This window comes from Oncorhynchus gorbuscha, linkage group LG13, assembly GCF_021184085.1.
Source record: "Oncorhynchus gorbuscha isolate QuinsamMale2020 ecotype Even-year linkage group LG13, OgorEven_v1.0, whole genome shotgun sequence".
In the NCBI taxonomy this organism is placed as follows: Eukaryota; Metazoa; Chordata; class Actinopteri; order Salmoniformes; family Salmonidae; genus Oncorhynchus; species Oncorhynchus gorbuscha.
In genome coordinates this window covers 24801659-24819173 of record NC_060185.1, presented here as the reverse complement: position 1 = coordinate 24819173, position 17515 = coordinate 24801659, and the positions used below count along the sequence as shown (strand labels likewise).

General features: G+C 49.0%; 1 protein-coding gene across 2 annotated transcripts in view; it reads right to left on the bottom strand.

Annotated features, from left to right (window-relative positions):
* The window catches only part of LOC123992607 (endothelin-converting enzyme-like 1), a 45113-nt gene that overhangs the window by 2405 nt on the left and 25193 nt on the right, over nt 1-17515 (bottom strand). For both annotated transcript variants that reach the window (XM_046293882.1, XM_046293883.1), the window contains exons 7-14: nt 4463-4685; nt 3216-3314; nt 2801-2875; nt 2612-2715; nt 1881-1939; nt 1452-1503; nt 490-557; nt 9-133 (exon numbers count right to left, since the gene is read on the bottom strand). In XM_046293882.1, the coding sequence (XP_046149838.1) occupies nt 9-133; nt 490-557; nt 1452-1503; nt 1881-1939; nt 2612-2715; nt 2801-2875; nt 3216-3314; nt 4463-4685 (805 nt within the window). The remainder of the gene's footprint in view (nt 1-8; nt 134-489; nt 558-1451; nt 1504-1880; nt 1940-2611; nt 2716-2800; nt 2876-3215; nt 3315-4462; nt 4686-17515) is intronic.

The following is a 17515-nucleotide window of genomic DNA, read 5'->3' as shown; positions in this document are numbered from 1 at the left end:
GCACCCACTTTCTGGTTATAGACGGTGAAGTTGTCGTAGAGTTTGACGATGCACTCTGCTTTCTTCTGAAACTTCTTGTATGACTCCTCCGTCCACCACTGCTTCAGGTTGCCGTAGCGATCATACTGTCCCCCTAAGAGTAAGGTGACATCACTTAGCATGGGGGTCACTATATTTGGCCACGCTGCAAGGTACAGTTGGCTATAGCCTTTTACTCTGTCTGAAGTAATTTGACTGATTTCATTGGTTGGGATAGGGGGAGGCGGAACTTCCGTACCTTGCAGCATGGCCTGATAGTGACAACCCACTTAGATGGGGGGGCAAGAGGCTTAAGTTAGGATGACCAATGTGGACAAAGACATGAACCCCTTATTCAGAACTGATATTATACTGACATTACAGTTTCTCTACTGTTAGGCTACAACTGTTCATACCCTATTGGATTTGAGGCTTTTCTAGGACACATTTCAGACAAGGGGGTTCTCTCACCCCAGTCATCATATCCATGTGTCAGCTCATGACCGATGATGGCTCCTATTCCTCCATAGTTCAGAGATCTAGAGGGGGATAGGGGAGGGATGAGTTACTAATCACTTAACATTTGAGGACATGAACATAATGTATATTTATAATAACACAGTATAACACAAACTGATAAACTTCTGTTCAGCCTAAAGTTCTAACCCCGGTCCTGAAGGGGACAGTAGAGTATTACATACATCATAATCTGACCTGTTGATGTCATATCTAACTGTTATTAATAACTGAAGAGCGTGAGAGTCCTGGCCACCTCTCCTTGACCCGGGTGGGTGAGGAGTGTTTAGTGTAGTCTGGCAGACCATGCAGATGGAGACTGATACGATGTAGCGACGGCCAGAGGCTCGGGGCTATCCACATGGCTAAGTCTGAAAATGACTTTCTGACAGGATGTCGATACCCTGCTGAGAGTTGCCCTCCAAACCTGTATAAAATAACTGGCTGAGTGAGGCTTCATTACCTGGGGCCTGATAGCAGCACTGGGCTAGCCTCCGTCTATATGGCAGGTTAGGGATACTGTAGTAATAACTGCAGGGAACGGGACCACGCACACACATCTAATATCATATTCCATTCATCAGTATGCATGGGTGGATGCAGCGGTCGTTTATGTGGAGTGGTGGTGATCACTTCTAATGGAATAAGTATGTGAATAAATAATACCGTGCTGTGAGAGTTGAGGGTTGCAGTATAACTGTGACCATTAACGGAAAGTGGAATGGTTTGGAGGTAGAATACGAGGGGTAATGTAGGAGGAAAGCATTGGTAATGCTGTAGAAGGGTTGTCCTGGAGTGCTCCAGTACAGCGGGTGCAGACTTTCGTTCCAGTCTAGTAGGCCATTAACTAACTCACTTGATACAACTAATCAGTGTCTTAATTAGCAGTTGATTAAAATATTCCGAGTTGTACTCACTGTGGAAAGTCGGGGTCGTACAGCGTGGGCTGAAGGATTCCAGCGGGAAATACTACAAGTAAAGGTGAGAGCAGAAGATAAAGAGAGGGGTAGGGAGGCAGTGATGCAGTATAAGAGGAGTAGATAGAGGTAGGGTAACCATTAGCTCTTGTGGCTGATGGCTGTGTTTGTCTGGCCCTCTCTGTCCTCTGCAACTCACCATTGATTTTTCTGTGAAGTAAAGCCTCGAGGCAGATACAGACACCACTAGAGGCCAAGACTGAGGGGAGATGACAGTGTGTGTGGGGGGCTGGTGTCAGTAAGTGAATGCAGAGTAAGTGTGTTAGGGCATGTGGGTGCCTCATCACATGGATTGACCAGAAAGAAGGAGTGTGTTATCTTGAATATACTAAGAGCGTTGATGTGCTATGTGATCACACACTGACTCACCCATTTGGTTCTTGTTTGGGAGATGGTAGGCATTGAGGGCCTGAGGGGGAAGGAGCCACCTGAGAGGGAAACAGCCAATCAGAGATGTATTAATCCTACATTCACTAAACATCTTCAAACAACAAGAGACACAAAGACACTTAAGTGTCACAGACAATTTGTTTCAAAACTTTTGAGTTTTTTTTAAGGTGAAAATATTCTATAATTTAGTCCAATATTGATAATTCCTGTCTGCATAAGAAAACACTCCCTTCGTCATAATCTTTAAATCCAGGCGAATCGATTTAAGGACATTTCCCAAATTAATAACTTTGAAATTCAGAGATGCCCTTGTTCTGGTGGGAAAGACGGATGGCCCTACAGACAGCGGAGAGATGGGTGGAGGGATGAGGACATGTTTTCTCTGCAGAGGGAGAGCTTAATGATGAAAGGAGTATATTTGTGATAAAGGAGGAAGTCATGATTTGGCAGTACTGGGTGGAGGGCTTCAGCTTGTTCGGACACAAGCTCAGTTTTGAGTTCAGTCCTAGGAGCATATTTTAAACAGTTACACAAAAGACGAGCTTATGGTGTCGTCAATTTGTAGGTACATCGCTTGTATAATCTTCACTTCAGTTACTTTTGTCATAAAATGTACGGTTTAGTGTCAAGAGGTGCATAGAACTTTGAATCTGTGTGTAGTTGTGTTATTGTGAGGCTGAACATCTGGAGCAGTTGAAAGCATCACTTACGCGGTCTTGTCCACCTGCTTGTGGATCTTCTTTACAGACATCTTGATGTTAAAATTAATACTGTTGAGGATGTTTTTGAAATAGGTATTTTCATCCACATCAAACTGGAGAACAAATAACAGAGATGGAGAGAGTCAATGAGAGCGAGAGAAAGAGAGAGAGTACGTCTGTGAGTAAAAGTGGTCTCACCCCATACTCCTGGTCTATGAGCTCTGGTTTGAGTAGGAAGTCTGGATAGCCTGTCATCACCATCATATGCTGCAGCTGAGAGAGGGAAGGGAGGAAAGGGTCAGAGAAAAGAGGGGAAGAGAGGGTGAAAGAGACTTTGCACATATTGAGCCGACATATCCTTCATAGACCACACACACACACACACACACGACCAGCTAATCAAGCAGACTGTTATAATGGGATTACACTGGAGCACTTTTGTTTCAGCAAGTGCTCTAAAAGGATGAAGACGTTACATTCTGAACGTATCAGACAACATACTGAGATGGGGATTTAATAAACCAGTATTAAACTGATCCAGAATAAGACAACCCCTGCTTTCATCCTACGTTGTACTACAGTGGGCCTATTTGAGATAGTGTGGTATCCTGACCTTGGCCCTGGCTGCCTCCTTGGTCACCTCATCCATCCAGTCCAGCTCTTGCAGCCGGAGTTTCAGTGAGAGCTTTATGTCCTCTACCAGCTCCTGTACCTGAGGGAAGAGAACAGGGGTTAGAGGTCAGTTGTTTTTAAGGATTCTATTGGGAATGGGCCAGAGAGATAGCTGTATCAGGTAAGCCCAAAGTCAGATGGACCCTTCCTCCTATTCCCAGGGACTTTTCATAGATATGAAACTGAAAGGGTGGGTTAGCTGTAATATGAAGGAAATTCCTACATACAATGGCTAGGGTTTGGGGGTTGAGGCTATGTTGGCATTGAACACAAGTGAGGGAAAGAGGGGGGAGAAAGGAAGGGAGGAGTGAGAGATGATGAAGAGCTTAAATAAAGACAAGGGTCAGAGGGGTTAGGAATGCCATTGGAAACCACATTCCCTAGAATGAACAAGCTACTATATACAAGCAGACTAGGATAGAGAGGGATAAGGTGTGATGATGGAAGGCTTAGGGTGGGATGGAGATAGAGACATTTTTAGTTCTACTTCATATAGAATCACCAGACCATTACAGAAAGAAACAAAGCAAGAGGGACAGAGACAGAAGCTGCCCCACCTTGGCCCTGCTGTGAGGCAGTGGTGGAAAAAGTACCCATTTATCATACTTGAGTGAAAGTTGATACCTTAATAGAAAATGACTCAGGTGAAAGTCACCCAGTAAAATACTACTTGAGTAAAAGTCTAAAATAATTTGTTTTTAAATGTACTTAGGTATCAAAAGTACATGTAATTGCTAAATACTTATTTTTTACTTTTATATTATATAATATAAAAGTCAAGGTATAAATTTCAAATTCCTTATATTAAGCAAACCAGGCATCACAATTTTTAAAATGTAATTATTATTTTTTACAGATTGCTAGTTGCACACATAATTTACAAACAAAGCATTTGTGTAGAGTGAGTCTGCCAGATCAACGGCAGTAGGGATAACCAGGGATGTTCTCCTGATAAGTGTGTATCAGACCATTCTCCTGTCCTGCTAAGCATTCAAAATGTAATGACTACTTTTTGGTTGTTAGAAAATGTATAGAGTAAAAAGCACATTATTTTCTTAAGAATGTAGTGAAGAAAAAGTAAAAAATGTCTAAAATATAAAAAGTAAAAAGTGCAGATACCCCCAAAACGACTTAATAAGGACTTTACACCACTGCTGTGAGGAGAGACAGAGATAGAAACTGCCCCACCTTGGCCCTGCTGTGAGAGGAGAAGTGCTGCTGGACAAAGAGTGCTCCCAGGGCCATGCCGAAGTGTTTGTTGGCCTGGGTGAAACACAGCCTCCCCAGCTCCAGTTGACGCTCTGTACCGTCAATCTCCCGGGAAAACTCATGGATGGTGCTCCGGAACGCCGTGGACAGGTGTTCACTGAGAGCTGCTACAATCCGCCACAGCATGTAGTTATGGAGAACCCTGGCAAGAGAGATCGAGAGAGGAGGGGGAACGATGACTTTTCGTTTTTAACAAGGCTTTATTGTATAATTAAGGAGTGCCCCTTCAAAGATTCAATGTGGAAACTTATGGAAAAAGATGAATGGAAAAAATATAGGAGAAGGGTAAAGACGGAAAAGGTGGGTAAGGAGAGAGGGAGTACAGCAAAGGAGATACGAGCAGGTTAGAGGAGAGAGGGGAAGTACAGCAAAGGAGATACAAGCAGGTTAGAGGAGAGAGGGGGAGTACAGCAAAGGAGATGCGAGCAGGTTAGAGGAGAGAGGGGAAGTACAGCAAAGGAGATACGAGCAGGTTAGAGGAGAGAGGGGGAGTACAGCAAAGGAGATACAAGCAGGTTAGAGGAGAGAGGGGAGTACAGCAAAGGAGATACAAGCAGGTTAGAGGAGAGAGGGGAGTACAGCAAAGGAGATACAAGCAGGTTAGAGGAGAGAGGGGAAGTACAGCAAAGGAGATACAAGCAGGTTAGAGGAGAGAGGGGAGTACAGCAAAGGAGATACGAGCAGGTTAGAGGAGAGAGGGGAGTACAGCAAAGGAGATACAAGCAGGTTAGAGGAGAGAGGGGAGTACAGCAAAGGAGATACAAGCAGGTTAGAGGAGAGAGAGGGAGTACAGCAAAGGAGATACAAGCAGGTTAGAGGAGAGAGGGGGAGTACAGCAAAGGAGATACAAGCAGGTTAGAGGAGAGAGAGGGAGTACAGCAAAGGAGATACAAGCAGGTTAGAGGAGAGAGGGGAAGTACAGCAAAGGAGATACAAGCAGGTTAGAGGAGAGAGGGGGAGTACAGCAAAGGAGATACAAGCAGGTTAGAGGAGAGAGGGGAAGTACAGCAAAGGAGATACAAGCAGGTTAGAGGAGAGAGGGGGAGTACAGCAAAGGAGATACAAGCAGGTTAGAGGAGAGAGGGGGAGTACAGCAAAGGAGATACAAGCAGGTTAGAGGAGAGAGGGGGAGTACAGCAAAGGAGATACAAGCAGGTTAGAGGAGAGAGGGGGAGTACAGCAAAGGAGATACAAGCAGGTTAGAGGAGAGAGGGGGAGTACAGCAAAGGAGATACAAGCAGGTTAGAGGAGAGAGACAGGGAGGAGTGATGGATAGAGAGGGGGAGTACAGCAAAGGAGATACAAGCAGGTTAGAGGAGAGAGGGGGAGTACAGCAAAGGAGATACAAGCAGGTTAGAGGAGAGAGGGGGAGTACAGCAAAGGAGATACAAGCAGGTTAGAGGAGAGGGGGAGTACAGCAAAGGAGATACAAGCAGGTTAGAAAAGGGGAGTACAGCAAAGGAGATACAAGCAGGTTAGAGGAGAGGGGAGTACAGCAAAGGAGATACAAGCAGGTTAGGAGGAGAGAGGGGGAGTACAGCAAAGGAGATACAAGCAGGTTAGAGAGAGAGGGGAGTACAGCAAAGGAGATACAAGCAGGTTAGAGAGAGAGGGGGAGTACAGCAAAGGAGATACAAGCAGGTTAGAGGAGAGGGGGAGTACAGCAAAGGAGATACAAGCAGGTTAGAGGAGAGAGGGGGAGTACAGCAAAGGAGATACAAGCAGGTTAGAGGAGAGGGGAGTACAGCAAAGGAGATACAAGCAGGTTAGAGGAGAGAGACAGGGAGGAGTGATGGATAGAGAGGGGGAGTACAGCAAAGGAGATACAAGCAGGTTAGAGGAGAGAGGGGAGTACAGCAAAGGAGATACAAGCAGGTTAGAGGGAGAGGGGAGTACAGCAAAGGAGATACAAGCAGGTTAGAAAGAGGGGGAGTACAGCAAAGGAGATACAAGCAGGTTAGAGGAGAGAGAGTACAGCAAAGGAGATACAAGCAGGTTAGAGGAGAGAGACAGGGAGGAGTGATGGGAAGAGGGGGAGTACAGCAAAGGAGATACAAGCAGGTTAGAGGAGAGAGGGGAGTACAGCAAAGGAGATACAAGCAGGTTAGAGGAGAGAGACAGGGAGAGTGATGGGCAAAGGAGGGGGAGTACAGAAGGAGATGAGGTTGGATAGAAAGGGGGGTACAGCAAAGGAGATACAAGCAGGTTAGAGGAGAGAGGGGGAGTATGGGCGGGGGGAACAAGCAGGTTAGATGGAGAAAGGGGAGTACAGCAAAGGAGATACAAGCAGGTTAGAGGAGAGAGACAGAGTACAGCAAAGGGATAGAGCAGGTTAGATGGATAGAAAGGGGTACAGCAAAAGGAGATACAAGCAGGTTAGAGGAGAGAGACAGAGTACAGCGGGGAGAAGAGCAGGTTAGATGGATAGAAAGGGGAGTACATAAAGGAGATACAAGCAGGTTAGAGGAGAGGGGGAGACAGAAAGGGCAAGCAGGGGGAAGAGAGGAGTGATGGATAGAAAATGAAAGAAAGGAGATACAAGCAGGTTAGAGGAGAGAGGGGAGTACAGCAAAGGAGATACAGGAGGTTAGAGAAGGGGGAGTACATAAAGGAGATACAAGCAGGTTAGAGGAGAGAGACAGAGTATACAGTACAGGGGGAGATACAAGCAGGTTAGAGAGGAGTGATGGATAGAAGAGGGGGGTACAGCAAAGGAGATACAAGCAGGTTAGAGGAGAGAGACAGAGTATGGGCAAAGGGGAAAGCAGGTTAGATGGATAGAAAGGGGGCATAAAGGAGATACAAGCAGGTTAGAGGAGAGAGACAGAGTACAGCAAAGGAGATACAAGCAGGTTAGATGGAGAGAAAGGGGAGTACAGCAAAGGAGATACAAGCAGGTTAGAGGAGAGAGACAGCAAAGGAGATACAAGCAGGTTAGAGGAGAGAGGAGATACAGCAAAGGGAGATACAAGTATGGTTGGGGGGAAGAGAGGAGGATGGATAAAGGGGGCATAAAGGAGATACAAGCAGGTTAGAGGAGAGAGACAGAGTATGGGCAGGGGGGAAGAGGGAGGAGTGATGGATAGAAAGGGGGGCAGCAAAGGAGATACAAGCAGGTTAGAGGAGAGAGACAGAGATGGGTGGGGGAGAGAGAGGGTGATGGATAGAAAGGGGGCAGCAAAGGAGATACAAGCAGGTTAGAGAGAGAGAGTACAGCAAAGAGTATGGGTTAGGGGGAAGAGAGGAGTGATGGATAGAAAGCAGGTTAGGGAGAAGGGGGAGATACAGCAAAGGAGAGACAAGCAGGTTAGAAGAGAGAGGGAGTACAGCATAAAGGAGATACAAGCAGGTTAGAGGAGAGAGACAGAGTACGGGGGAAGAGAGGAGTGATGGATAGAAAAGGGAGACAGCAAAGGAGATACAAGCAGGTTAGAGGAGAGAGGGGAGTACAGCAAAGGATGGATACAGCAAGGAGATACAAGCAGGTTAGAGAGGAGAGAGAGGGGAGTACAGCAAAGGAGATACAAGCAGGTTTAGAGGAGAGAGACAGAGTATGGATAGAGGGGGGAAGCAAAGGAGATGATGGAGGTTAGAAAGGGGGGTACAGCAAAGGAGATACAAGCAGGTTAGAGGAGAGAGACAGAGTATGGGCGGGGGGGGGGAAGAGAGGAGTGATGGATAGAAAGGGGGCATAAAGGAGATACAAGCAGGTTAGAGGAGAGAGACAGAGTATGGGCGGGGGGAAGAGAGGAGTGATGGATAGAAAGGGGGCATAAAGGAGATACAAGCAGGTTAGAGGAGAGAGACAGAGTATGGGCGGGGGAAGAGAGGAGTGATGGATAGAAAGGGGGCATAAAGGAGATACAAGCAGGTTAGAGGAGAGAGACAGAGTATGGGCGGGGGGGGAAGAGAGGAGTGATGGATAGAAAGGGGGCATAAAGGACATACAAGCAGGTTAGAGGAGAGAGACAGAGTATGGGCGGGGGAAGAGAGGAGTGATGGATAGAAAGGGGGCATAAAGGAGATACAAGCAGGTTAGAGGAGAGAGACAGAGTATGGGCGGGGGGGGAAGAGAGGAGTGATGGATAGAAAGGGGGCATAAAGGAGATACAAGCAGGTTAGAGGAGAGAGACAGAGTATGGGCGGGGGAAGAGAGGAGTGATGGATAGAAAGGGGGCATAAAGGAGATACAAGCAGGTTAGAGGAGAGAGACAGAGTATGGGCGGGGGGGAAGAGAGGAGTGATGGATAGAAAGGGGGCATAAAGGAGATACAAGCAGGTTAGAGGAGAGAGACAGAGTATGGGGGGGGGGGGGAAGAGAGGAGTGATGGATAGAAAGGGGGCATAAAGGAGATACAAGCAGGTTAGAGGAGAGAGACAGAGTATGGGCGGGGGGAAGAGAGGAGTGATGGATAGAAAGGGGGCATAAAGGAGATACAAGCAGGTTAGAGGAGAGAGACAGAGTATGGGCGGGGGGAAGAGAGGAGTGATGGATAGAAAGGGGGCATAAAGGAGATACAAGCAGGTTAGAGGAGAGAGACAGAGTATGGGGGGGGAAGAGAGGAGTGATGGATAGAAATGAAGAGCAAAGGAGATACAAGCAGGTTAGAGGAGAGAGACAGAGTATGGGCGGGGGAAGAGAGGAGTGATGGATAGAAAAGGGGGGCATAAAGGAGATACAAGCAGGTTAGAGGAGAGAGACAGAGTATGGGCGGGGGGGGAAGAGAGGAGTGATGGATAGAAAGGGGGCATAAAGGAGATACAAGCAGGTTAGAGGAGAGAGACAGAGTATGGGGTGGGGGAAGAGAGGAGTGATGGATAGAAAGGGGGCATAAAGGAGATACAAGCAGGTTAGAGGAGAGAGACAGAGTATGGGCGGGGGGGGGGGGGAAGAGAGGAGTGATGGATAGAAAGGGGGCATAAAGGAGATACAAGCAGGTTAGAGGAGAGAGACAGAGTATGGGCGGGGGGGGGAGGAGTGATGGATAGAAAGGGGGCATAAAGGAGATACAAGCAGGTTAGAGGAGAGAGACAGAGTATGGGCGGGGGGGGGGAGAGGAGTGATGGATAGAAAGGGGGCATAAAGGAGATACAAGCAGGTTAGAGGAGAGAGACAGAGTATGGGCGGGGGGGAAGAGAGGAGTGATGGATAGAAAGGGGGCATAAAGGAGATACAAGCAGGTTAGAGGGAGAGAGACAGAGTATGGGCGGGGGAAGAGAGGAGTGATGGATAGAAAGGGGGCATAAAGGAGATACAAGCAGGTTAGAGGAGAGAGACAGAGTATGGGCGGGGGGGAAGAGAGGAGTGATGGATAGAAAGGGGGCATAAAGGAGATACAAGCAGGTTAGAGGAGAGAGACAGAGTATGGGCGGGGGGAAGAGAGGAGTGATGGATAGAAAGGGGGCATAAAGGAGATACAAGCAGGTTAGAGGAGAGAGACAGAGTATGGGGGGGGGGGAAGAGAGGAGTGATGGATAGAAAGGGGGCATAAAGGAGATACAAGCAGGTTAGAGGAGAGAGACAGAGTATGGGCGGGGGGAAGAGAGGAGTGATGGATAGAAAGGGGGCATAAAGGAGATACAAGCAGGTTAGAGGAGAGAGACAGAGTATGGGCGGGGGAAGAGAGGAGTGATGGATAGAAAGGGGGCATAAAGGAGATACAAGCAGGTTAGAGGAGAGAGACAGAGTATGGGCGGGGGGGAGGAGTGATGGATAGAAAGGGGGCATAAAGGAGATACAAGCAGGTTAGAGGAGAGAGACAGAGTATGGGCGGGGGGGGAGGAGTGATGGATAGAAAGGGGGGCATAAAGGAAGGGTCCAAGAGTGACTCAGACGAGTAGAAGTAAAAAAACATATTTAAAAAATTCATTCATGTATTCAAACATAATTTTCCCTTCACAGTAATGTACAGTTGTGCTTAATGAGTTGACGGGTCCCACAGAGTGAACATATCCATTCTGCCCTCAGGACAAGTGGCCTTGTCTCCAACTGCGAGACTCCGTTCCATGTTGTTTTCTCTTTGGATTTTTGATGTGTGCACTGCATATTAAATCAAAGCAGTCCAAGTGTCTCGCCAACAAAGCGCTTCTGAAGTTAAATGAATTGAGAAGAGGGAGTGCGAGAGAATGGAGGAAGAGGAAGACTGAGACGATGTCTGTTCTTTTATACCTCTAATAATCAGTACAGATCAATGTGTTGTAGTTGTTGCAGCTTCGCTTGGTTTTGTGTTTGAGTTGGTTTACTCTGTTGAATAAAACACCTGTTTTATTCATTTGTTGTAGATGTGTGTGAAAATCTAATCCCATACGGAGTTGGTGTGTGTGGTTGTGGTAGGTAGCTTTAGGAGACCTGGGAGATTAGACAGAAATGAAAAGGCTTTAGTTAAATGTATTCTAATGATAAAACAATAGCCCTGAATCATCATGGGATGAGAATAAAAAAACACTAGAAGACTGGATTGTAATGCTCATTGTTAAGATAAAATACATTGTCCCTCCAGAATACTGGCAGATATTACCCTCTGTAATAATGGTCCTACAGCTCCTACCCACAGTCTAAATACACACACACACTCTTCCCCTTGAGACGAGCGTGAGTGATAGTGACAGATGGATGAGCAGAGAGGAAGGTGGGAATAAGAGGGAGAGGAGGAGAGGTTGTAAAGAGACACTGGTGTTGTCATTACTGTTTCAGCCTCATTGGACACCAGCTCATCTGGTTAATGGGATTGGATGCAGTTGTCTGGGTCTTGTTCTGTAGCTCAGTTGGTAGAGCATGGCGCTTGTAACGCCAGGGTAGTGGGTTCGATCCCCGGGACCACCCATACGTAGAATGTATGCACACATGACTGTAAGTCGCTTTGGATAAAAGCGTCTGCTAAATGGCATATTATTATTATTATTATTATTATTATAACATGGGCCTTACACACACTGCCAGAGGGAGGGTGGGAGAGAAAGAGGGAGGGAGGGAGGGTGGGGGAGAAGTAGGGTGAGGAGAATGAGGGTGGGTGGGTGGGTGGGTGGGGGATAAGGAGGGAGGGTGTTTGGGGAGGGGCAGAGGGAGGAGGGAGGGTGGGGGAGAAGGAGGGAGGGTGGGTGGGGGAGAAGAAGGAGGGAGGGTGGGTGGGGAGAGAAAGAGGGTGGGGGAGAGGGAGGGAGGGTGGGGGAGGGGAGAAGTAGGGTGGGGGGAGAAGGAGGGTGGGTGGGTGGGGGATAAGGGAGGGAGGGTGTTTGGGGAGGGGCAGAAGGAGGGTGGGTGGGGGAGAAGGTGGGAGGGAGGGTGGGGGAGAAGGAGGGAGGGTGTGGGGGAGAAGGAGGAGGGAGGGAGGGTGGGTGGGGGAGAAGGAGGGAGGGAGGGTGGGTGGGGGAGAAGGAAGGGGAGGGGGGAGGGAGAAGGAGGGGGGGTGTGGGGAGGGAGGGAGGGAGGGTGGGGAGAAGGAGGGAGGGTGGGTGGGGGAGAAGAGGGAGGGTGGGTGGGGGAGAAGGAGGGGGGAGGGTGGGTGGGGAGAAGAGGGGAGGGAGGGAGGGAGGGTGGGGGAGAAGGAAAGGAGGGGGAGGGTGGGGAGAAGGAAAGGAGGGAGGGAGGGTGGGGAAGGGAGGGAGGGAGGGTGGGGGAGGAGGGAGGGAGGAGGGAAGGAGGGAGGGAGGGTGGGGGAGAAGGAGGGAGGGAGGTGGGGGGAAGAAGGAGGGAGGGAGGGTGGGGGAGGAAGGAGGGAGGGTGGGGGGTGGGTGGGGGGGAGAAGGAGGGGGGGGGTGGGGGAGAAGGAGGGGGGAGGGTGGGGGAGAAGGAGGGAGGGAGGGTGGGGGAGGAGGAGGAGGGGAGGGAGGGTGGGGGAGAAGGAGGGGAGGGAGGGTGGGGGAGAGGGAGGAGGGGTGGGTGGGGGAGAAGGAGGGAGGGAGGGGGGGAGAAGGAGGGAGGGAGGGTGGGGGAGGGAGGGAGGGAGGGTGGGGGAGAAGGAGGGGGTGGGTGGGGGGGGAGGGTGGGTGGGGGGGGGAGGAGGGTGTGGGGGAAGGGGAGAGGAGGGAGGGGGGGGGGAGGGAGGGTGGGAGGGTGGGGGAGAAGGAGGGTGGGTGGGGGGGAGGGAGGGGAGGGAGGGTGGGGAAGAAGGAGGGAGGGAGGGTGGGGGAGATGGAGGGAGGGAGGGTGGGGGGGGAGGGAGGGAGGGTGGGGGAGAAGGAGGGGAGGGAGGGTGGGGGGAGAGGGAGGTGGGTGAGGGGAGGGAGGGTGGGGGAGAAGGAGGGGAGGGAGGGTGGGGAATAAGGGGGGAGAAGGAGGGAGGGAGGGTGGGGGAGAAGGAGGGAGGGAGGGTGGGGGAGAAGGAGGGGAGGGAGGGTGGGGGAGAAGGAGGGAGGGAGGGTGGGGGGAGATGGAGGGGAGGGAGGGTGGGGGAGACTGAGGGAGGGAGGTGGGGGGGGAGACGGAGGGAGGGAGGGAGGGTGGGTGAGAGGAGGAGGGAGGGGAGGGAGGGAGGGTGGGTGGGAGACGGAGGGAGGGAGGGTGGGGGAGAGGAGGAGGGAGGGAGGGTGGGGGAAGAAGGTGGGTGGGGGAGGGAGGGTGGGGAAGAAGGAGGGGAGGGAGGGTGGGGGAGACGGAGGGTGGGAGGGTGGGGGAGACGGACGGAGGGAGGGTGGGGGAGACGGAGGGAGGGAGGGTGGGGGAGAAGGAGGGAGGGAGGGTGGGGAAGAAGAAGGAGGGGAGGGAGGGGAGGGGGGAGAAGGAGGGAGGGTGGGTGGGGGAGAAGGAGGGAGGGAGGGTGGGGGAGAAGGAGGGAGGGTGGGACGGGGGAGAAGGAGGGAGGGAGGGTGGGGGGGAGAAGGAGGGAGGGTGGGTGGGGGAGAAGGAGGGAGGGTGGGGGGGGAGGGAGGGGGAGGGTGGGGGAGAAGGAGGGAGGTAGGGTGGGGGAGAAGGAGGGTGGGGTGGGGGAGAGAGGGTCGGCGGGGGCTGGTTGGGATGGAGTGGGGAAAGAGATGGGACGGCACAGGGTTTGCAAACAATTAGAGAAATTAATTGAGGGTGACAGAAAGATGAGACCCACACAAAGGTCTTGTAAAAAGTGTGTGTAGTTTTTCTTCTCCCTCTGACTACGACACACAGGGGCCAGAGCGCCACATAAATCTGGACTGTCTGAATGACAGGAGGGGAACACAAGAGGGGCACACGTACTGTTCTGGAACACAGTAGATGTGTGTTTTTGTTTCTTTCTCTGTCTGACACCATTTTGCCTCTCAACAGGTAGAGAAGCTCAGTGGGTGCCCACTGCGAGAACAGACTGACTGACACCCTTTTGCCTATAAGCAGGTACAGAAACTCAGTGAGAGCCCACTGTGAGAACAGACTTTGTGTATCTATGAGTGAGTGTATATTTTACTTATTTATTTTATTTATTTAACCATTATTTAACTAGGCAAGTCAGTTAAGAACAAATTCTTATTTACAATGACAGACTACCAAAAGGCAAAAGGCTTCCTGCTGGGACAGGGGTTTAAAAAGAATAATACAAAATATTTATACACTACCGTTCAAAAGATTGGGGTCACTTAGAAATGTCCTTGTTTTTGAAAGAAAAGCACATTTTTTTGCCCATTAAAATAACATCAAATTAATCAGAAATGTTTCATTTTTTTATTTTTATTTCACCTTTATTTAACCAGGTAGGCCCATTATCAGAAACCATCACTCCAGTGTTCCAATGGTACGTTGTGTTAGCTAATCCAAGTTTATCATTTTAAAAGGCTAATTGATCATTACAAAACCCTTTTGCAATTATGTTTGCACAGCTGAAGACTGGCCTTCTTTAGACTAGTTGAGTGTCTGGAGATTAGCATTTGTGTGTTCGATTACAGGCTCAAAATGGGGGCGGCAGGGTAGCCTAGTGGTTAGAGCGTTGTCTAGTAACCGGAAGGTTGCAAGTTCAAATCCCCGAGCTGACAAGGTACAAATCTGTCATTCTGCCCCTGAACAGGCAGTTAACCCACTGTTCCTAGGCCATCATTGAAAATAAGAATTTGTTCTTAACTGACTTGCCTAGTTAAATAAAGGTAAAAAATGGCCAGAAACAAAAAACGTTCTTCTGAAACTCATCAGTCTATTCTTGTTCTGAGAAATTAAGGTTATTCCATGCGAGAAATTGCCAAGAAATGGAAGATATCGTATGTGTACTACTCCCTTCACAGAACAGTGCAAACTGGCTTTAACCAGAATATAAAGATGAGTGTGAGGCCCCGGTGCACAACTGTGCAAGAGGACAAATACATTAGAGTGCCTAGTTTGAGAAACAGACGCATCACAAGTCCTCAACTGGCAGCTTCATTAAATAGTACCCGCAAAACACCAGTCTCAACGTCAACAGTGAAGAGGTGACTTCAGGATGCTGGCCTTCTAGGCAGAGGTCCTCTGTCCAGTGTCTGCATTCTTTTTGCCCATCTTTTATTTTTATTGGCCAGTCTGAGATATGGCTTTTTCTTTGTAACTCTGCCTAGAAGGCCAGCATCCCGGAGTCATCTCTTCACCCAGGGATGTGTGTGCTTTGTGGACCTTTAACAGAATGTGACTGGCCGAACGGGTGTTGTATGTGGAGGATGAGGGCTGCAGTAAATATCTCAGATAGGGGGGAGTGAGGCCTAAGAGTAAAACAAAAAAAAGCATTAACCAGGGGGTCTTGCAACAGGTATACAGAGATTACCAGTTTACAGAGGAGTATGGAGTGCAGTGATGTGTCCTATAAGGAGCATTGGTGGCAAATCTGATGGCCGAATGGTAAAGAACATCTAGCCGCTCGAGAGCACCATTACCTGCCAATCTATAAATTACATCTCCATAATCTAGCATGGGTAGGATGGTCATCTGAATCAGGGTTAGTTTGTCAGCTGGGGTGAAAGAGGAGCGATTACGATAGAGGAAACCAAGTCTAGATTCAACTTTAGCCTGCAGCGTTGATATGTGCTGAGAGAAGGACAGTGTACCGTCTAGCCATACTCCCAAGTACTTTTATGAGGTAACTACCTCAAGCTCTAAACCCTCAGAGGTAGAGAAAGCTTGTTGGACACTAGGAAAGCTTTGTTGTAGAGCGTTTAACACAAAGTCCGGGGAGGGGCCAGCTGAGTATAAGACTGTATCATCTGCATATAAATGGATGTGAGAGCTTCCTACTGCCTGAGCTATGTTGTTGATGTAAATTGAGAAGAGCATGGGGCCTAGGATCGAGCCTTGGGGTACTCCCTTGGTGACAGGCAGTGGCTGAGACAGCAGATGTTCTGACTTTATACATGTGTGTGTCTGCCCGCCCACTCTCTCCAGGCAGTTTGTGGTGGTGTGTTAGTGGCAGTAACCCATGGGGAGGCCCCACCCCGGTGTGTTTAGAGTCCAGATGAAGGCCTGTTTCTGGGCTGCATTATTGACCTCCCAGGGCCTCAGCTCTGCTGCTCCATAAAGCAGGCAGACATATGGTTGGCCTTTGTCAAACCCCTCTGTCACTGCCTCACCCCCTGTTGGGCCCAAATGGGACTGTTTGTGTCCCAAATAGGTGTGTGTGTGTGTGTGTGTGTGTGTGTGTGTGTGTGTGTGTGTGTGTGTGTGTGTGTGTGTGTGTGTGTGTGTGTGTGTGTGTGTGTGTGTGTGTGTGTGTGTGTGTGTGTGTGTGTGTGTGTGTGTGTGTGTGTGTGTGTGTGTGTGTTGTATCGATGGGATTGCTCTCATGTAGGTGTGAATGTCAATTTACCTACCTCATCCCCATACTGTTTATATTTATTTACTTTTCTGCTCTTTTGCACACCAGTATCTCTACCTGTACATGACCATCTGATCATTTATCACTCCAGTGTTAATCTGCTAAATTGTAATAATATGCCTACCTCCTCATGCCTTTTGCACACAATGTATATACTCTCTTTTTTTCTTTTTTTTCTTATACTGTGTTATTGACTTGTTAATTGTTTACTCAATGTGTAACTCTGTGTTGTCTGTTCACACTGCTATGCTTTATCTTGGCCAGGTCGCAGTTGTAAATGTGTTGTTCTCAACTAGCCTTCCTGGATTAAATAAAGGTGAAATAAAATAAATAAATAAAAAATTTCGGTTGTGTGTGGGGGTTGGGGGGGTTGAGATCCCATACTGAGAAGCACAGGGGCATTTCACGACAGTTATGCAAATGAACAAGTGGTGCACAGTGGGTGGCGGTAGGAACAGAGTCTGTCACACCCAGTGGTGTGTGTGTGTGAGGGAGGGGGGGGGGGGGAGAGGAAACAGCGACTCTAACCTTTGATTAAACACAGATAATGGACTCAGCAGGAGTGATTCAGAGAAACAGAGAAACAGAGAGAACAGGGGAGAGAGAGGTAGGGAAAAAGAGAACAGGGGAAAGGGAGAGAGAGAACTGAGAACAGCCACGGGATGATAGAGAGAGGTATGAAAGCTAAATGATAGATAAATGAGATAGCGATGAGAGAGAAGCAGCAAGAGAGACCGTAGGAAAGATGACGAGGGAAGAGAGATGCAGCAACGGAGGGAAAAACAGAGTGGAGGAGCGAGACTGGAAAAAGAGAGTGGACAGATTGAAAAAGAACAGATAGTAAAAAGAGGGAAGCAGAAGAAGGAGAGAACAGAGAGAGGGAACATGACTGACTGTTTATTACTGAAATCACCAGGAGGGAGAGAGAGATGGTGAAAGAAAGAGAAGTAGAGAACAGAGAGAGGGAACATGACTGACTGTTTATTACTGAAATCACCAGGAGGGAGAGAGAGATGGTGAAAGAAAGAGAAGTAGAGAACAGAGAGAGGGAACATGACTGACTGTTTATTACTGAAATCACCAGGAGGGAGAGAGAGATGGTGAAAGAAAGAGAAGTAGAGAACAGAGAGAGGGAACATGACTGACTGTTTATTACTGAAATCACCAGGAGGGAGAGAGAGGAGGAGAGAGAGATGACTGACTGAAAGAAAGAGAAGTAGAGAACAGAGAGAGGGAACATGAC